At 44.4% G+C, this 21,896-nt stretch overlaps 1 protein-coding gene across 1 annotated transcript; it reads right to left on the bottom strand.

The window, feature by feature from the left end:
- Positions 1 to 18,060: 18,060 nt before the first annotated feature.
- LOC121580976 (glutamine synthetase-like) lies at positions 18,061 to 21,896 on the bottom strand. The gene is made up of 7 exons (XM_041896226.2): positions 21,792 to 21,896; positions 20,711 to 20,895; positions 20,412 to 20,573; positions 20,168 to 20,314; positions 19,927 to 20,054; positions 19,619 to 19,818; positions 18,061 to 19,118 (listed from the first exon to the last, which is right to left on the bottom strand). The coding sequence occupies exons 2-7, from the start codon at positions 20,874 to 20,876 to the stop codon at positions 18,806 to 18,808; spliced, it is 1,116 nt and encodes a 371-aa protein (XP_041752160.1). The 5' UTR covers positions 20,877 to 20,895; positions 21,792 to 21,896; the 3' UTR covers positions 18,061 to 18,805.

Raw genomic sequence — 21,896 nt, 5'->3', positions numbered from 1 at the left:
TAGATACATATATTTTAAGAACTACTTAAATCATATCACTGAAACGATAAGATGTAATCTGAGCTGGAGAAAATGCCCACATACATGTATTTATCATTGAGTCATTGAAGAGGTCAAGTAAAACATCGGCAGTGGAGATTATGGTCCATCTGGTCACAAGTAGTAATCTCTATTGTTTCACCGTGCTGCTATTGACGTTGGTTCTCTAACAAAGTACAGTTGTTCTTTTCACATGACGACTGATTAAATCATTAATCTCATGCACTTTCATTTCTTCAAGGTTACTCAGTGTATAAATGGCCAGACGTTTCATTTGATACACTGAAGTCAGGTTTAATAGGCCTCAAAGTTATTTTTGGAGAGTTATTACAAAAACTCTCCAAATATAGTTTTGGTTCTCTAGTGCACTGAGGCGTTATGCTGAAGTCCTCAGGCATGCGTTTTTTTTATGATGGTGATGTTTCAGTTCAATGTCACTCGCTGGCTATTTCATGTGTCTCAACTGAACCATCAACAAGTAAGGCAAACATTCTGTCCCATCTAGGAATTTGGGGCATTACAGTTTTTTCAGAGCCACATATGCTCATCTGCGCCCCCTCACCACCCCCCAAAACCCTATGCCCTCTGGGACAGTGATCCTATTGCTCCACCAGCCCCAAGACACACACCAAGAACAGGTGCTCAGGGGAACATGTGTCATCCTCGCCTGGTGTGCATAATTCTGCTTTGATTACTTTGCGCGGATTACAGTCAATTGATTCTCAGGGATGACAATCTTCACAATCGCAAACTGACAGACGCAACAGTTTCTTCTTTTTCTCCCTTTACCCCTTTTATTAGAAGCAAATCCAACCACGCTGTTCAGAGGAAAATAAAGTATTTGTTGGGATTAGGACTACACCACCAGGCGAATGGTTCTGTGAAAACTGCTGTACTACCATCAAATACATGATCAGGCCTTAATCTCACTGGGGCTCAAGGCAGTGTGGGTGGCAAGGGGCATTTTTTTTATCTCTCTCCATGTAATCATTTGTACATCTTTGGGTTAAAGCAAGGCCTAAAGTGCTCAGTTCAGCGATTTATCCATTACTTTTGATGCAATCTCAGAGTACTGGAGTATTTTAAGAATGTTGACCTCTTCACAGAAAATAATATGACAAAAGCAGACAGATTGTGGAAGAGTCTTCAAAACCCACACACATTTCTGTCTGTCAGACATGGTCATGTATGTCTTGGTGTCAAGGCCGGGCGTAGGTGTGGTGTGGAATCAATTGCAGGATGCAGATGCAAGTCCAAAAACACTTTAATAAAGTCCACAGAAACAACGGCTATAAACAGAGCCGGTTGAACAAGGGAAAAATAAACGCACTCAGCGTAAAAGTACAACAAACGCACAACGTGCGGACTCTCTAATAACATAGAGCACAAACTGACTGGCAACACCTGCTGACATAGAACAACTACACACAACCACAAGACAGAAACAACGAGAACTTAAAGGACACATAATCAAGACGAAATGAGCAACAGGTGTAACAAATCAGACCAAACCAAACACACACAGACACAACGAACGGTGGCAGCTAGTACTCCGGGGACGACGACCGCCGAAGCCTGCCCGAACAAGGAGAAGGAGCAGCATCGGCCGAAACCGTGACACTTGGGTGCACAAAGCTAGACAACAGTTTCAGTACCGTTGTGTGTGTGTGTGTGTGTGTGTGTGTGTGTGTGTGTGTGTGTGTGTGTGTGTGTGTCAAAAGTACCAGTCAAAAGTTTAGAGACGCCTACTCATTCAAGGGTTTATGGAGGCCAGGTCATCTGATGCTGTCACACCCAGATCTGTTTCACCTGTCTTTGTGATTGTCTCCACCCCCCTCCAGGTGTCACCCATCTTCCCCTTTATCCCCAGTGTATTTATACCTGTGTTCTCTGTTCGTCTATTACCAGTTCATTTTCTTTCGTCAAGCCTACCAGCGGTTGTCCCCTTGCTACTGTCTTTCTCAAGTTCCTGTTTTCTAGTTTTCCCGGTTTTGACCATTGTGCCTGCCCTGACCCTGAGCCTGCCTTCCGTTCTGTACCTTGTCACACCACCCTGGATTATTGACCTCTGCCTGCCCTTGACCTGTCGTTTGCCTGACCCCTGTTTTTGTAATAAACTTTTGTTACTTCGACACTGTCTGCATCTGGGTCTTCTCCTGAAACGTGATAGACGCAGCACTCCATCACTCTCCTTCTTAGTAAAATAGCCCTTACACAGCCTGGAGGTGTGTTGGGTCATTGTTCTGTTGAAAAACTAATGATAGTCCCACTAAGCCCAAACCAGATGGGATGGCCTATCACTGTAGAATGCTGTGGTAGCCATGCTGGTTAAGTGTGCCTTGAATTCTAAATAAATCACAGACAGTGTCACCAGCAAAGCACCCCCACACCATAACACCACCTCCTCCATGCTTTACGGTGGGAAATACACATGCAGAGATCATCCGTTCACCCACACCTCGTCTCACAAAGACACGCTGGATGGAACCAAAAATCTCAAATTTGGACTCCAGACCAAAGGACACATTTCCACCGGTCTAATGTCCATTGCTTGTGTTTCTTGGCCCAAGCAGGTCTCTTCTTCTTATTGGTGTCCTTTAGTAGTGGTTTCTTTGCAGCAATTCGACAATGAAGGCCTGATTCACAGTTGATGTTGAGATGTGTCTGTTACTTGAACTCTGTGAAGCATTTATTTGGGCTGCAATTTCTGAGGCTGGTAACTCTAATGAACTTATTCTTTGCAGCAGAGTTAACTCTTGGTCTTCTATTCCTGTGGCGGTCCTCATGAGAGCCAGTTTAATCATAGCGCTTGATGGTTTTTGCGACTGCACTTGAAGAAACGTTCAAAGTTCTTCAAATGTTCCGTATTGACTGACCATCATGTCTTAAAGTAATGATGGACTGTCATTTCTCTTTGCTTATTTGAGTTGTTCTTGCCAAATAAGCAAAGAGGGCTATCTTCTGTATACCCCCCCCACCACCACCTTGTCACAACACAACTGATTGGCTCAAACGTATTAAGAAGGAAATCAATTCCACAAATTAACTTTTAAGAAGGCACACCTATTAATTGAAATGCATTCCAGGTGTCTACCTCATGAAGCTGGTTGAGATAATGCCAAGAGTGTGCAAAGCTGTCATCAAGGCAAAAGGTGGCTATTTGAAGAATCTCAAATATAAAATATATTTGGATTTGTTTAACACTTTTTTGGTTACTACATGATTCCATATGTGTTATTTCATAGTTTTGATGTCTTCACTATTATTCTACAATGTAGACATTTTTAAAAATTATGAAAAACCCTGGAATGAGTAGGTGTGTCCAAACATTTGACTAGTTTTCTTTCAGCTGACGTCTGTCTAAAATTACTAGATAATCCTGAGACACTGTTGGCAATTCTATGCCAACGATCCAATCTGTTTCAGGGTTTTACATCTACAATTGTGGTAAACCAATAAACACATATTGTTGCACGGTAAAGTGCAGTGAAAAAGTATTTGCTCCCTTTTTAATTTTCTCTACTTTTGCAAATGTTTTGATACTGAATGTTATCAGATCTTCAACCAAAACCTAATATTAGATAAAGGGAACCTGAGTGAACAAATAACAGAACAATTACAAACGTATTTAATTTATTTCATAAACAAAGTTATGCAACACCCAATGCCCCTGTGTGAAAAAGTAATTGCCCCCTTACACTCAATAACTGGTTGTGCCACCTTTAGCTACAATGACTCTAACCAAACACTTCCTATAATTGTTGATCAGTCTCTCACGTCGCTGTGGAAAATTTTTGGCCCACTCTTCCATGCAGAACTGCTGTAACTCAGCGACATTTGTGGGTTTTCAAGCATGAATTGCTTATTTCAAGTCTTGCCACAACATCTCAATTATTAGGTCTGGACTTTGACTTGGCCATTCCAAAACATCACATTTGTTACTTTTTAGAACATTTCATGTAGACTTGATTGTGTGTTTTGGTTCATTGTCTTGCTGCATGACCCAGCTGCGCTTCAGGTTCAGCTCACAGATGGATGGCCTGACATTCTCCTGTAGAATTCTCTGATACGGAGCAGAATTCATGGTTCCTTTTATTAAGGCAAGTCGTCCAGGTCTTGAGGCAGCAAAGCATCCCCAAACCGTCACACTACCACCACCATGCTTGACCGTTGGTATGAGGTTCTTACTGTGGAATGCAGTGTTTGGTTTTCGCCAGGCATAATGGGACCCATGTCGTCCAAAAAGTTATACTTTTGAATCATCTGTCCATAGAACATTCTTCCATGAGTCTTGATGATCATCCAGGTGCTTCCAGTAACTTTTTGGATGACATTGTGCAAAGTCATTTAGCTGAATCTACCTTTAATGCATACTTTAAAATTATATTATGTGAGCTAATATTTTTTTAAAATGAAAATATAAATAAAAACATTTTTAGAAAGTACTAATGTTACTGTTCCCACTACAACAACAAAATACTTAAACACATGTAACTTTGTCCTTGAAACATTTAATTGAAATACTGTAGAATTCCATTCATTCCAAAGGAGGACTGCTGCTTTGGGGAGTGCCAATAAGGCCGACCGGTGGCTTCAAAGCCTCTCATTGGCCAATACATAGCATCAGCAATCCAGGGTTTATATACAGTGAGGGAAAAAAGTATTTGATCCCCTGCTGATTTTGTACGTTTGCCCACTGACAAAGACATGATCAGTCTATAATTTTAATGGTAGGTTTATTTGAACAATGAGAGACAGAATAACAACAAAAAAATCCAGAAAAACGCATGTCAAAAATGTTATAAATTGATTTGCATTTTAATGAGGGAAATAAGTATTTGACCCCTCTGCAAAACATGACTTAGTACTTGGTGGCAAAACACTTGTTGGCAATCACAGAGGTCACACGTTTCTTGTAGTTGGCCACCAGGTTTGCAGACATCTCAGGAGGGATTTTGTCCCACTCCTCTTTGCAGATCTTCTCCAAGTCATTAAGGTTTTGAGGCTGACGTTTGGATACTCGAACCTTCAGCTCCCTCCACAGATTTTCTATGGGATTAAGGTCTGGAGACTGGCTAGGCCACTCCAGGACCTTAATGTGCTTCTTCTTGAGCTACTCCTTTGTTGCCTTGGAAGTGTGTTTTGGGTCATTGTCATGCTGGAATACCCATCCACAACCCATTTTCAATGCCCTGGCTGAGGGAAGGAGGTTCTCACCAAAGATTTGACGGTACATGGCCCCATCCATCGTCCCTTTGATGCGGTGAAGTTGTCCTGTCCCCTTAGCAGAAAAACACCCCCAAAGCATAATGTTTCCACCTCCATGTTTGACGGTGGGGATGGTGTTCTTGGGGTCATAGGCAGCATTCCTCCTCCTCCAAACACGGCGAGTTGAGTTGATGCCAAAGAGCTCGATTTTGGTCTCATCTGACCACAATACTTTCACCCAGTTCTCCTCTGAATCATTCAGATGATCATTGGCAAACTTCAGATGGGCCTGTATATGTGCTTTCTTGAGCAGGAGGACCTTGCGGGTGCTGCAGGATTTCAGTCCTTCACGGCGTAGTGTGTTACCAATTGTTTTCTTGGTGACTATGGTCCCAGCTGCCTTGAGATCATTGACAAGATCCTCCCGTGTAGTTCTGGGCTGATTCCTCACCGTTCTCATGATCATTGCAACTCCACGAGGTGAGATCTTGCATGGAGCCCCAGGCCGAGGGAGATTGACAGTTATTTTGTGTTTCTTCCATTTGCGAATAATCGTACCAACTGTTGTCACCTTCTCACCAAGCTGCTTGGCGATGGTCTTGTAGCCCATTCCAGCCTTGTGTAGGTCTACAATCTTGTCCCTGACATCCTTGGAGAGCTCTTTGGTCTTGGCCATGGTGGAGAGTTTGGAATCTGATTGATTGATTGCTCCTTTAAGAGTGTGCTCCTAATCTCAGCTCGTTACCTGTATAAAAGACACCTGGGAGCCAGAAATCTTTCTGATTGAGAGGGGGTCAAATACTTATTTCCCTAATTAAAATGCAAATCAATTTATAAAAATTTTGACATGTGTTTTTCTGGATTTCTTTGTTGTTATTCTGTCTCTTACTGTTCAAATAAACCTACCATTAAAATTATAGACAGATAATTTCTTTGTCAGTGGACAAACGTACAAAATCAGCAGGGGATCAAATACTTTTTTCCCTCACTGTACATAATTGGTTATCTAATTGGGTCACATGCCTTTCAGATTAGATTCAGCATCTAATTTGGTCGTGATATTAGTTTCCCACTAGATGTTATTTGCGTGAACCAACCTCATAAAAAGAAAGCAGTCTGTCTGAAGCATAAACGTATCTCTGTATGACAAGCCGTATAATCAACACCCACCTTGTTCGACGTGGTATAGTTATTATGCTGAGCAGCGTGAAAACCACCTCATTAGCTTTTTCCTGGTCGTCACCCAGTCCCCTAGTCACCCGGCTACGTGTGGTGCTTATCTGGTGTTACATAAAAGAAAAACATACAGTGCATTCAGAAAGTATTCAGACCCCTTGACTTTTTCCACATTTTGTTACGTTACAGCCTTATAAAAAAAAAACATTTACATAAGTATTCAGACCCTTTACTCAGTACTTTGTTGAATCATCTTTGGCAGCGTTTACACCCTCGAGTCTTCTTGGGTATGACGCTACAAGCTTAGCATACCTGTATTTGGGGAGTTTCTCCCATTCTACTCTGCAGATCCTGTCAAGCTCTGTCAGGTTGGATGGGGACCGTCGCTGCACAGCTATTTTCAGGTCTCTCCAGAGATGTTCAATCGTGTTCAAGTCGGGGCTCTGGCTGGGCCACTCAAGGACATTCAGAGACTTGTCCCAAAGCCACTCCTACGTTGTCTTGGCTGTGTGCTTAGGGTCATTGTCCTGTTGGAAGGAGAACCTTTGCCCCAGTCTATCTCTGTACTTTGCTCTGTTCACCATTCCCTCAATCCTGACTAGTCTCCCAGTCCCTGCCACTGAAAAACATCCCCACAGCATGATGCTGCCAACACGATGCTTCACCGTAGGGATGGTGTCCTACAGATGTGACACTTGGCATTCAGGCCAAAGAGTTCAATCTTGGTTTCATCATACCAGAGAATCTTGTTTCTCATGGTCTGAGAGTCATTTAGGTGCCTTTTGGCAAACTCCAAGCGGGCTGTCATGTGCCTTTTACTGAGGAGTGGCTTCTGTCTGGCCACTCTACCATAAAGGCCTGATTGGTGAAGTGCTGTAGAGATGGTTGTCCTTCTGGAATGTTCTCCCATCTCCACAGAGGATCTCTGGAGCTCTGTCAGAGTGACCATCGGGTTCTTGGTCAACTCCCTGACCAAGGCCCTTCTCTCCTGATTGCTCAGTTGGCCGGGCGGCCAGCTCTAGGAAGATTCTTGGTGGTTCCAAACTTCTTCCATTTAAGAATGATGGATGCCACTGTGTTCTTGGGGACCATCAATGCTGCAGATATGGTTTGATACCCTTCCCCAGTGCCTTCGACACAATCCTGTCTAGGAGATCTACGGACAATTTCTTCGACCTCATGGCTTGGTTTTTGCTCTGACATGCAGTGTCAACTGTGGGACCTTATATAGACAGGTGTGTGCCTTTCCAAATCATGTCCAATCAATTGAATTTACCACAGGTGGACTCCAGTCAAGGTGTAGAAAATCCTCAAGGATGATCAATGGAAACAGGATGCACCTGAACTAAATTTCAAGTCTGACGGTGGGGATGGTGTTCTTGGGGTCATAGGCAGCATTCCTCCTCCTCCAAACATATACAGTGGGAAGAACAAGTATTTGATACACTGCCGATTTCGCAGGTTTTCCTACTTACAAAGCATGTAGAGGTCTGTAATTTTTATAATAGGTACACTTCAACTGTGAGAGACGGAATCTAAAACAAAAATCCAGAAAATCACATTGTATGATTTTAAGTAATTCATTTGCATTTTATTGCATGACATAAGTATTTGATACATCAGAAAAGCAGAACTTAATATTTGGTACAGAAACCTTTGTTTGCAATTACAGAGATCATACGTTTCCTGTAGGTCTTGACCAGGTTTGCACACACTGCAGCAGGGATTTTGGCCCACTCCTCATTTTACATTACATTTTAGTCATTTAGCAGACGCTCTTATCCAGAGCGACTTACAGGAGCAATTAGGGTTAAGTGCCTTGCTCAAGGGCACATTTACGTCATTTAGCAGACGCTCTAGTCCAGAGCGACTCACAAATTGATGCATTCACCCTATAGCCAGTGGGATAACCACTTTACAATTTTTTTTTGGGGGGGTAGGGATTACTTTATCCTATCCCAGGTATTCCTTAAAGAGGTGGGGTTTCAAATGTCTCCGGAAGGTGGTGAGCGACTCCGCTGTGTGTGTTGGGGGGTAGAAGGATTGCTTTATCCTATCCCAGGTATTCCTTAAAGAGGTGGGGTTTCAAATGTCTCCGGAAGGTGGTGAGTGACTCCGCTGTCCTGGCGTCGTGAGGGAGCTTGTTCCACCATTGGGGTGCCAGAGCAGCGAACAGTTTTGACTGGGCTGAGCGGGAACTATGCTTCCGCAGAGGAAGGGAGCCAGCAGGCCAGAGGTGGATGAACGCAATGCCCTCGTTTGGGTGTAGGGACTGATCAGAGCCCGAAGGTACAGAGGTGCCGTTCCCCTCGCTGCTCCAAAGGCAAGCACCATGGTCTTGTAACGGATGCGAGCTTCAACTGGAAGCCAGTGGAGTGTGCGGAGGAGGGGGGTGACGTGAGAGAACTTGGGAAGGTTGAACACCAGACGGGCTGTGGCATTCTGGATGAGTTGTAGGGGTTTAATGGCACATGCAGGGAGGCCAGCCAACAGCGAGTTGCAGTAATCCAGACGGGAGATGACAAGTGCCTGGATTAGGACCTGTGCCGCTTCCTGTGTAAGGCAGGGTCGTACTCTCCGAATGTTGTAGAGCATGAACCTGCAGGAGCGGGTCACCGCCTTGATGTTAGCGGGAGAACGACAGGGTGTTGTCCAGGGTCACGCCAAGGCTCTTCGCACTCTGGGAGGAGGACACAACGGAGTTGTCAACCGTGATGGCGAGATCATGGAACGGGCAGTCCTTCCCCGGGAGGAAGAGCAGCTCCGTCTTGCCAGGGTTCAGCTTGAGGTGGTGATCCGTCATCCATACTGATATGTCTGCCAGACATGCAGAGATGCGATTCGCCACCTGGTTATCAGAAGGGGGAAAGGAGAAGATTAGTTGTGTATCGTCAGCGTAGCAATGATAGGAGAGGCCGTGTGAGGATATGACAGAGCCAAGTGACTTGGTGTATAGGGAGAAAAGGAGAGGGCCTAGAACTGAGCCCTGGGGGACACCAGTGGTGAGAGCACGTGGTGCGGAGACAGCTTTCGCCACGCCACTTGGTAGGAGCGACCGGTCAGGTAGGACGCAATCCAGGAGTGAGCCGCGCCGGAGATGCCCAGCTCGGAGAGGGTGGAGAGGAGGATCTGATGGTTCACAGTATCAAAGGCAGCAGACAGGTCTAGAAGGACAAGAGCAGAGGAGAGAGAGTTAGCTTTAGCAGTGCGGAGAGCCTCCGTGACACAGAGAAGAGCAGTCTCAGTTGAATGACCAGTCCTGAAACCTGATTGGTTTGGATCAAGAAGGTCATTCTGAGAGAGATAGCAAGAGAGTTGGCTAAAGACGGCACGCTCAATAGTTTTGGAAAGAAAAGAAAGAAGGGATACTGGTCTGTAGTTGTTGACATCAGTGGGGTCGAGTGTTGGTTTTTTGAGAAGGGGAGCAACTCTCGCTCTCTTGAAGATGGAAGGGACATGGCCAGCGGTCAAGGATGAGTTGATCAGCGAGGTGAGGTAGGGGAGAAGGTCACCGGAGATGGTCTGGAGAAGAGAGGAGGGGATGGGGTCAAGCGGGCAGGTTGTTGGGCGGCCTGCAGTCACAAGTCGCAGGATTTTATCTGGAGAGAGAGGGGAGAAAGAAGTCAAAGCATAGGGTAGGGCAGTGTGAGCAGGACCAGCAGTGTCATTAGACTTAACAAACGAGGATCGGATGTCGTCAACCTTCTTTTCAAAGTGGTTGACGAAGTCATCCACAGAGAGAGAGGAGGGGGGGGGGGAGGATTCAGGAGGGAGGAAAATGTGGCAAAGAGCTTCCTAGGGTTAGAGGCAGATGCTTGGAATTTAGAGTGGTAGAAGGTGGCCTTAGCAGCAGAAACAGATGAAGAAAATGTAGAGAGGAGGGAGTGAAAAGATGCCAGGTCGGCAGGGAGTTTAGTTTTCTTCCATTTCCGCTCCGCTGCCCGGAGCTCTGTTCTGTGAGCTCGCAATGAGTCATCAAGCCACGGAGCTGGAGGGGAGGACCGAGCCGGCCGGGAGGATAGGGGACACAGAGAGTCAAAGGATGCAGAAAGGGAGGAGAGGAGGGTTGAGGAGGCAGAATCAGGAGATTGGAGGGAGAAGGATTGAGCAGAGGGAAGAGATGATAGGATGGAAGAGGAGAGAGTAGTGGGAGAGAGAGAGCGAAGGTTGCGGCGGCGCATTACCATCTGTGTAGGGGCAGAGTGAGTAGTGTGGGAGGAGAGCGAGAGAGAAAAGGAAACAAAGTAGTGGTCGGAGACATGGAGGGGAGTTGCAGTGAGATTAGTAGAGGAGCAGCATCTAGTGAAGATGAGGTCAAGCGTATTGCCTGCCTTGTGAGTAGGGGGGGACGGTGAGAGGGTGAGGTCAAAAGAGGAGAGGAGTGGAAAGAAGGAGGCAGAGAGAAATTAGTCAAATGTGGACATAGGGAGGTTGAAATCCCCCAAAACTGTGAGGGGTGAGCCATCCTCAGGAAAGGAACTTATCAAGGCGTCAAGCTCATTGATGAACTCTCCAAGGGAACCTGGAGGGCGATAGATGACAAGGATATTAAGCTTAAATGGGCTAGTGACTGTGACAGCATGGAATTCAAATGAGGAGATAGACAGAGTAGGGGAAAAATTGAGAATGTCCACTTGGGAGAGATGAGGATTCCTGTACCACCACCCCTCTGACCAGATGCTCTCGGGGTATGCGAGAACACATGGTCAGACGAGGAGAGAGCAGTAGGAGTAGCAGTGTTTTCAGTGGTAATCCATGTTTCCGTCAGCGCCAGGAAGTCGAGGGACTGGAGGTTGGCATAGGCTGGGATGAAGTCAGCTTTGTTGGCAGCAGAACGGCAGTTCCAGAGGCTGCCTGAGACCTGGAACTCCAGGTGTGGGGTGCGTGCAGGGACCACCAGGTTAGAGAGGCAGCAGCCACGCGGTGTGGTGCGTTTGTGTAGCCTGTGCAGAGAGGAGAGAACAGGGATAGGCAGAGGCATAGTTGACAGGCTGTAGCAAATGGCTACAAAAATGCAGAGGAGATCGGAATGAAATGAGCTAAGCATCTGGGAGAGGAGAGAGCAGGGCCTCCCTCACCAAAAACTTCTACCTCAGAAACTAAAATTGTTTCACTGAACCACCCGAACAAAAACTCTCCCAACTTCCACCTTTAGAAATCAGAATTGTTGTGAACCACAGCGGTTCAATGTTTAAAGGAATAGACTCAACCCACTTTATTCAGCTAGCTAACTATGACACCATAGCTAACTAGCATGATAGCATCCAATAACAATAACACACAGTTTAGCACCAACACTTGGTCACAACAAACCACCAATAGTGTGTTAACTAGCTAACTAGCATGCTAGCATCCAGTAACACACAGTTTAGCACCAACACTTGGTCACAACAAACCACCAATAGTGTGTTAACACACTAAACGGTCTGGAGACTGGCTAGGCCACTCCAGGACCTTGAGATGCTTCTTACGGAGCCACTCCTTAGTTGCCCTGGCTGTGTGTTTCGGGTTGTTGTCATGCTGGAAGACCCAGCCACAACCCATCTTCAATGCTCTTACTGAGGGAAGGAGGTTGTTGGCCAAGATCTCGTGATACATGGCCCCATCCATCCTCCCCTTAATATGGTGCAGTCGTCCTGTCCCCTTTGCAGAAAAGCATCCCCAAAGAATGATGTTTTCACCTCCATGCTTCACGGTTGGGATGGTGTTCTTGGGGTTGTACTCATCCTTCTTCTTCCTCCAAACACGGCGAGTGGTGTTTAGACCAAAAAGCTCTATTTTTGTCTCATCAGACCACATGACCTTCTCCAATTCCTCCTCTGGATCATCCAGATGGTCATTGGCAAACTTCAGACGGGCCTGGACATGCGCTGGCTTGAGCAGGGGGACCTTGCGTGCGCTGCAGGATTTTAATCCATGACGGCGTAGTGTGTTACTAATGGTTTTCTTTGAGACTGTGGTCCCAGCTCTCTTCAGGTCATTGACCAGGTCCTGCCGTGTAGTTCTGGGCTGATCCCTCAACTTCCTCATGATCATTGATGCCCCACGAGGTGAGATCTTGCATGGAGCCCCAGACCGAGGGTGATTGACCGTCATCTTGAATTTCTTCCATTTTCTAATAATTGCGCCAACAGTTGTTGCCTTCTCACCAAGCTGCTTGCCTATTGTCCTGTAGCCCATCCCAGCCTTGTGCAAGTCTACAATTTTATCCCTGATGTCCTTACACAGCTCTCTGGTCTTGGCCATTGTGGAGAGGTTGGAGTCTGTTTGATTGAGTGTGTGGACAGGTGTCTTTTATACAGGTAACGGGTTCAAACAGGTGCAGTTAATACAGGTAATGAGTGGAGAACAGGAGGGCTTCTTAAAGAAAAACTAACAGGTCTGTGAGAGCCGGAATTCTTACTGGTTGGTATTATTATATATTATTAATTTTGTATATGGTTTTCTAGAAACAAGGGTGGCTCAACTTACCCCTTTGGCTCAACTGACCCGACTCTTCCCTATTGAATATACAATAGAATGATTTTTTAAAAAAACATTTCTATGTAGAATTTTCTACACAATTTTAACGTATACATAGTTCTGATGATTATGTTGAGATTAGATTGATGTAACAACCTGTTAGTCAGGTTAAGTCAATGTATTTAAATTGAAGTTGTAGCCTAATTTCAATGTTTACAATGCTGGTTGAAATGAGATGAAAACAGTGCTTGTTGGCTACTTTTTTCAATTCCAATGTATTTTAAACGTTGATTCCACGTCACAATACGTTGACAAATTACATTGAAACAACATTGATTCTACCAGTGTGTGCCCAGTGGGAAGGCTGTTTGATTGCCTAGCTTCCATCTGTCATGAATCAACAGCATGTTCTGATATCACTAGCAACCTAATGGTGTGCTCATAGTCAGCCGGTTTGTGTCCCCATTGACATCCAATCTAATCAGAGAAAATGCGGCAAGATATCTAAAGGTTTCCAATTTAGTCAACGGTACATGCCCTCAGTAAGACATGTTGCCACAAGTCCACTTCAAACCCTCTCTCCAACCCTAATTTAAATGGTCAAAGCAAGTCACTTTCACTATTTGAGGAGTAATAAACTGAAGTGTTGTGCTAATCACACTGCACCCTCAGTCATACAGGGACAAATAAACTATCTCAGTAGTCTGCAGCAGTGTAGCATAGTGAAAACTGTGTCACTGTGTCATACAAAATGGTTTGGCCAATTGCGTCGCAGGTGAGTTAGACTGGCCTAGGAGAATCTAGCATCAGTCCAATCACACCACACTGCTCAACCAATCAGGAGGCTCCTAGCGTGCAGCGTGCTGCCTCTGTCTCTGTTTGCGTGCGTGTGTCTGCTGTATGAGCATGTTTGTTTCCGCCAATGTGCACATGCATGTCTGTACATGTGATTCTGACGTGTACATGTGTGCATGCTTATATGTACCTACATGTTCATTTGTGCATGAGTAATGTATATGAGTGTGTACAGGGTACCCAGTGTGCATCCATGGACACAATAGAGATACAATATGTTCTCCTTTCACAGGGCAAGAAGCAGTAATACAGCTCCTCCATGACACAGGCAAATTGACAGCTATGAGATAGTGTCCAGTCATAGATAGTGGGTTCTGACAGACTGGGGAATGCAGCAAATCCCCCTCTTTACTTCAAACGCTCCTAAAACTCACACTGTTTTATCTTTAATAGGATTATAGTCATTCCTTGCCAAGACAGACACAGCTCCTAGTCTGCACTTAGTCTACTTCTGCCACATGGTCCTCTGCAGAATGAATTCCATCCATTCTTTCTTCTCTCTCTTTTGCTATTTTTATATCACACCATTCCGTCTATATCTAACCTGCTTTGTCTGACTAGCTGTACATTTGAGTGGAAACGGTGAAGCACTGGATTGAACTGGCATAATATGTGTCAGACAACGGCTAGAGAGAAGAGTGTTTTTGCAATGCAATGCAGAGAGACATTGGCAGAGCTTCAACACAGCTGATTGATTGCTCTGATGGCTCTAAATGCAACGATATGCTGTTTTACACACTAAATGACCTAATAAGACTGTATATGCCATGCATTGTTCTCTTAAACATTATTAACACTATGGTGATAAAGGGCAAAGTCGGGCGGAAATCTGCATTGACAGAATTGATACGTGATTGCATGATTGCATGGTTGACTGACCCAAATCTTGGAACCGGGCTATGGTTGCGGGTATTGCACAAGGTTCCATTTGTGAGAACTGATTCAGTTTCTTTTCTCCATGTTACATAACAAGGATGTTTTTTTCACACCCCTCTCCTCCTCTCCTATTCCCAGTCCAAACAAGAACCATCTCGACCAAGCCTGTACATTCCGGTGGTCGTCATAGCAACAGAGCAGCAGCGTCCATCCCCATCCTTTGTCCAAGCGACTCCCTCTCTGCATGGCTCCAGCTTCTCAGGGAAGAGCCTACTGGAATTTGATATGCAAGCTGGGATCCCCTAATTGAGTTTCCAAGAAGGGGATGTGGGGGGATGGACATTTGAATGGTGGTGACATGGCGGCTGTCCAACCAAAAGCTTGCTTGGTGACACTGTAAACAGAAATTGTGTATGTAGATCCTATGTGGTTTAAACCCCCTCCCCTGCCTACACCCCCCCTTTCTGTTACGTAAGAGAGCATAACCAGTGCAAACTGGAAAACCCATAGACATGCATGCATGGGTTAAGGATGGAACGATGTGTTACAAGCAATAAACGCACATTGTTCCTCCCACGATGCTATTTCATCTTACAATGTTGAATAGGAGTTGTTGATACAAATGTATCCCTTACTGTATTGCATTGAATGCCTCTATCATCGATACTTGCATCTACAGAAATTCACTACTCATGCTTAGGGGTCCAGACCTAATAGTGGGGTGGCAGATAGCTGGTTAACTGTAATTGCAATACTTGATACTTGCAATGTACATGCATGGTTGCCTAGCGGTTAAGTGCGTTTGGCTAGTAACCGTAAAGGTTGCTGATTTGAATCCCCAAGCCGACTAGGTGAAAAATCTGTTGATGTGCCCTTGAGCAAGGCACTTAATCCTAACTGCTCCAGTAAGTTGCTCTGGATAAGAGCGTTTGCTATTTTTATTTATTTATTATTCCTCCTTAATTTACTTGACATAGTGATGCTGAATGTAAAAAAAATTCTCACATACACCACTCTCCCCTACAGATATTTTTGTTTTGATCAATTTTCTCTCAAGATGGGGGTGGGGCCTGTGTCAACAAAGATTTCCTAGAATACATTTTTTATGATATTTTAAGATTTATAAAGTGTAGGAAGACTTCAAAACATTGCATTTCTAATGTTTGTGGTACTTATTACTTGACAGTCTACTAAAGGCAGCAGTAACACTTTGATATAAAAACATACAAGCACAAGACCTGCTTTGGAGCAGGGACTTATTTTTAGAATTTGGGAAAAAAATGCCAAGAAAAACATGACAAAGTTAAAGTATATGTCTAAGACATTTGCCAGGCAACTTTTCTGTACATGTCTAAGACATTTTCCAGGCATCTTTTCTCCATAGTGCGGATATGACCTGCTTTCTATTTTATGATTGGCTGACTTGCTTCTCACTGAGCCAATCAGTAAGCGTTGTAACTTTTCTGTTGTAGGGACAGATGATATCTAGGTAAAAAGTCCCGCAACAAAACTTGCCAGCCCTCCCTTCCCCAGCAGGCAGGCAGCAGAGGGAGGAAAGGCTAAGTCAATATTTATGTATGTCCCGTGAAGTCCGGAGGGGTACACTACAAAGCACAACATGAGTTAGCCAGCTAGCTTTGAACAAACAACCAGAAATAAATATCGATTTTCTGGTTCATTAAGAAAACTAAACTTAAGGATGTGTTTTGGGATGTTGAGTCAAGTAGACCATACCCATTTCATGTTATTTCAGAATATTTAGGCAAGTTAGCTGGCTAACGCATTGACTGATTTGTAGTATACCCCTTATGAGAAAAAATACCCCCTTGTTCCCTTACAGAGTAAACAAATAACCTTTCTAACACCTGACGACTCTACAGGGTAATTTCTATGACTGACTGACATCTTCCCTGGCTAAAAGACTTGTTATTGTCCCATAAATATCAACATTTCTTGGTTTGGTCCAGTCTAGCAAAGGGAGGGGACAGTGATGAATCAGCAGAAACACAGGATCAGGCTACCGCTGCAAGCTCAGATCAGTAGGATCATATGGCATTTCCCTCAGTATCCATGTGAGAGGTGTGTGTAGTCCCAGAAGGAGCTTAAATTGATTAACAAACTTTAAAGTGGATAACATAATGTTATTAAGAAAATCAGTGGCGCAGTCATCTAAAACAGGATTGCCCGATCAAATGAAATGAAATGTGCATCAGTTACTGTGTGTGAGTTGAATATAGTCTTGCATGTCCTGGGCTGCAGAGGCGAAATTGAACAGAATAATAAAGTCATACTTCTCAGGTCAAACAATGTTGAAAGTAAAGTTTAACCTCCAGGTCTGCTACCAACCATGCCGGAGGACAAGGGTGGTTTATCTGAGGAGCCCTTCCTTGATACAATATCTCTAGCCATATTCTCCTCACATGACCCCAGGCATGCAGGAAATACCCTTACCTCCTCTCAGACAGAGAACCAGTCTTGTGAGGACACCATGTACAACCTATTCCAGTCCTAACACCAAGTAAACACCTCACTCAGAAATGATTGGCTGTGAATCCCAAGATGGGAACCGTAGTCATTCAACAATGAAATGTGGCAAAGAAATCAGTGCCAACGTCAATGGTAGGCAGCTGCTTGTCACTTGGTGATGAACTTGTCAGGCTATAAGTACCACACTTTGGGCGTGAGAGCAAAGAGAGGTTATACTGGATGTTTTGTTCCTAGCCGTGATACTATCAGCCCTGGTGGGGGAGGCTAGATGTTTTCCAACTCAGCAGTCCTTTCAGTTGTAAATCTCCTCCTACATGTAGCTGGAAAACATTCCCCAACACCCTTGCATGAAAGAGCAACATGCCCAGCTGTAGCCCGATACACAACACTATTCACACCATGTTAATTAGGGTCTATAAAAGGTACAGCCTGGATTTAGTTTAAGTTTATGATTCCAGATTAATCTTGATTGAAAATGTATGTCTCCCTTGTGCACATGTGCTGGTGAGAAATATTTTAAGGCTTCTATTCCATATTCAATTACTGTGATCATGTTCCTGGGCATCAATGCCAGAGAATACCCTGCAGTGCTTGTTTCAATGTGTTAAATGCAATACAATCCACAGAGACCATCCACCACTCAAACCCTTTCCTCCGACTTCCAGTTTTGCAGGCTGGCTCTCAACAGGGATTATATGCAATGTGATGAATTTCCTCAAAGGAATTTGTATCAGCTTGATTTCACTTGAGAAATGCCTTGGTTCTGCTATACCATTGCATTAGTCCTACGTGCCAAATGGGCTGTGTTTAGACAGGCAGCTCAGATCTGACTGGTCAAAAGACTAATTAGTGGAATATATATTGATTTTTTTCATCAGAATTGGGCTGCCTGTGTAAACGCAGCCATGTTGGCCTTTAGTAAACCGGTTGAGACAAGAAACAAAGTCAAAGTCATGGTAAAAATTAAATGTTTCAATAAAAAACACCAGGTTCAGCAAATTCAGGTTTTAACAAATCATGTGCCATAACAATATATCAGTTGACAAAAAGGATAAAACTCCTTCATGAGTCTTACAGGAACTCTACAAATGGTAAGACAGACCCAAACGGATAAGACAACAGGATTTGGGCCAGACGGCTGAAGAATGTACCATACAACATGATCCAGTAGTGTGTAAAATCTGAAGAATGTTGGCATTTAAAAACCACACTTTTTCTTATAGTTAGCAATATTGAATTAAAATGGTACAGAGTTTAAAAGCCAGGTCAACATGCATAAAGTACACAAACTAGCCATAGGTCATTAAGAAAATTACACATGCCGCCCAGCCATAGTCTTCAGTGTCCACATGTGCTTTAGTTTATTTCAGTTCGACAGACGGCAGGGAAAGCGAGATCAAATGGGGATTTAAAAGACAGTTATGTTACATAATACTCCCCACTAGAAAACACTCAAATGAGAGGGGAAAGACAATGCCCTGTCAGCCACCATCTTTTTAAAACATTTCATATGTTAACCACCAGATTTAATTCCATGTTAAGTTGACCAGCCAACTTCACACTATTTAGAAATACAAGGTTAGAATAATTTCAGTTAAAAATAATGACAAATACAGTACTAGTTTGACTTTTCAGCCATTTAGAAAGGAGAGGGGTGGAGGCGAAGGGGATTCAGTCCAGAGGGCTGTGGATCTAGTTAGATCTAGTAGTCCACAGGTTCGTCTCCCTCCTCGCTGAGCAAACAGGTGCGGATCATAGCCTCAGTCACGGCGTACGGGTCACAGTTGGCAGACGGGCGGCGGTCCTCGAAGTATCCCTTCTTCTCTTGGCCCACGGTGCGAGGGATGCGGATGCTGGCGCCGCGGTTGGCCACGCCGGCAGAGAACTCGTGGATGTTGGAGGTTTCATGGTGTCCGGTGAGGCGACGGGCGTTGTCAAGCCCCCCTTTAGGGTCGTAGGCGCGGATGTGGTAGCTATGCCTCTTCCCCAGCCTTTCAATGGACTCCTCAATGGCCCTGGAGCAGAGAGAAAGAGATTAGTTAATCACAGAAAAGCTCACAGGTGGTCAACACCATCTGCTTTGCCTGAAGAGCATTCTAATAAGTCTGGCTTTACTCAACATCCAAATGCAATTGAATAAATAAGACTACATTTACATTACATTTTAGTCATTTAGCAGATGCTCTTATCAAGAGCGACTTACAGTTAGTGCATACATTATTATTTTTTTAATACCAGCCCCCCGTGGGAAACGAACCCACAACCCTGGCGTTGCAAACGCCATGCTCTACCAACTGAGCTACATCCCTGCCGGCCATTCCCTCCCCTACCCTGGACCAATTGTGCGCCGCCCCATGGGTCTACCGGTCGCGGCCGGCTACGACAGAGCCTGGATTCGAACCAGGATCTCTAGTGGCACAGCTAGCACTGCGATGCAGTGCCTTAGACCACTGCGCCACTCGGGACTAATGATTAAACCTAGTATGAATGCATCTTGATATGATCCAGTACTCACGTCAACCCGCCCTCTTCCCTCATCTCTTTTGTGCTGAAATTGGTGTGGCAGCCAGCGCCGTTCCAGTTTCCAGGGATGGGCTTGGGGTCAAATGAGGCCACCACGCCAAAGTCCTCACACACCCGGTGGAGAATGAACCTAGCTGCCCAGAGGTGATCACCCATGCTGATGCCTTCACAAGGGCCAACCTGGAACTCCCACTAGAAAGACAAACCAGAGTTTGAGTACATCAGTCAGTTGCTGGTAAGTCTGTCATTGCATAGGATCAGCCATTAGACTAAGTCAAAACATAAAGATATTGTTCTTACCTGTGCAGGCATGACTTCAGCATTGGTGCCACAGATCATGACCCCAGCATACAGGCAGGCTCTGTAGTGGGCTTCCACAATATCTCTACCGTAAGCCTTGTCAGCTCCCACTCCACAGTAATAGGGACCTGTACACATAAGAACAGGGTTAGATCAAGAATAGTACCCATCACATTCAAACTAATGCATCTGAGGAGGAATTTTACATGGCCAGTCAAAGACCACTAAGAACAGTCTTTACCTTGTGGGCCAGGAAAGCCGTTGTTGGGCCAGCCGAATGGGTGTCCATCAGTGCCCAAAATGGTGTACTCTTGCTCCATGCCAAACCAAGGGACCTGGTTCTCAACCATGTCCATGACTTTCTTACACGTCAAACGTAGGTTGGTTTCTGTGCAAAGAACTTACCTATATTAGACACTGAAATAAAAATATATGAAATAAAAAAAGCTTAGCAAGACCGATGTACACCAAAAATTATAAATTACCTGCAGGTTTGCGGTTGTACTTCAGCACTTCACACAGGACCAGTTTGTTGGGGTCTTTGCGGAAAGGATCTCTGAACATTGCAGAAGGAATCAAATGCATATCACTGTTTGAGCCCTCAGACTGGTAGGTGCTGGAGCCATCAAAGTTCCATTCCGGCAGTTCTACAGAATCAAGCCACAGAAGGAGTGAGTTTACTCAAGTCACTTGAAACAACTAGGTAGGCTAGGCTACAAAACAATACATATGCATACATCTCCTGGAACTTTACGTCAAATGTCAACCAACAGTCGTCGCTTACCTTCAATGCTCTTGGGCTCCGAATCCAATGTTCTGGTCTTGCAGCGGAGTCCCTCTCCGGTTCCATCGATCCAGACATACATGACTTGGACTTTGTCTCCCTGAGGGAGTTCCATGTACTGCTGTTTTACAGCCTTACTCAGTTCTGCACTGGAGGACGTAGCCATCTTATTTGTTATAAAACACCTAGGGAGAGACAAAAAATAAATAAACAGGTATGATGAGTTTACACATCAAAGCAGCCACCTCGTTGATCAGTATTTATTCCATTGAAGGAGGATGTGTTGCATAACAACTAGTTACATTTTAGTCATTTAGCAGACGCTCTTATCCAGAGCGACTTACAGTTAGTGAGTACATACATTTTCATACTGGCCCCCCGTGGGAAACGAACCCACAACCCTGGCGTTGCAAGCGCCATGCTCTACCAACTGAGCTACAGGGTTGCTCACTGTTCCAGAACTAAATCAAAGCTTGCATGAGAAGATGGATATCTTACTTAGGCATTTTCTTTAGTGTCAAAACAGATGTTTGCACCACTTCAAGTAGAGCAAGTCTGACAAAAATACATATATTTCTGCCATATTGATCACAGCGTGCTTATCAGATGACCATTCCTAGATTGGTAGGCTACAGACCACCATAAAGCTAATTAACACATTTCTCACCAATATTTCATCATCAGCATCCTTTACGACCGTCAATTAAACCGACGAGCCTACTTCTTGTTGCGTCATTCCCAGAATACCCTCCCACCCACTGGAGTCATAGTTCCCACCCACTGGAGTCATGGCTACACTATTGCAATTGACTATTACATCACACTTCCTACATCATCATTTACAGCACAATTAATAACACTACATCATAGAGAGGAAATCAATAAATCAGCAAAGACACCACAAACTATACTAAATATGACTAAAGACAACCATTTCAACTGAAAGGACAAAGTGTCCCAATTTGAAACAAAACAAAAAGGTGCGATCTTATCTGGAACGCGTAAATAACTAGGCTACAATAGAATAGGACATATAAGGGTAGACATACAGTTTATCATAAGGAAAAAGAGAGTAAATTACCTGTAAAAACGAGAAAATTGAAATGTAAAATTAAAGGACAGGCAGGTCCACTGTAATGTTCAGCAATATCCCGATAGTTGTTCTCTCATTCTCTAGCCTCTAACT

The sequence above is a fragment of the Coregonus clupeaformis genome, chromosome 14 (assembly GCF_020615455.1).
Source record: "Coregonus clupeaformis isolate EN_2021a chromosome 14, ASM2061545v1, whole genome shotgun sequence".
In the NCBI taxonomy this organism is placed as follows: domain Eukaryota; kingdom Metazoa; phylum Chordata; class Actinopteri; order Salmoniformes; family Salmonidae; genus Coregonus; species Coregonus clupeaformis.
This window is presented reverse-complemented; position numbering and strand designations above follow the sequence as displayed.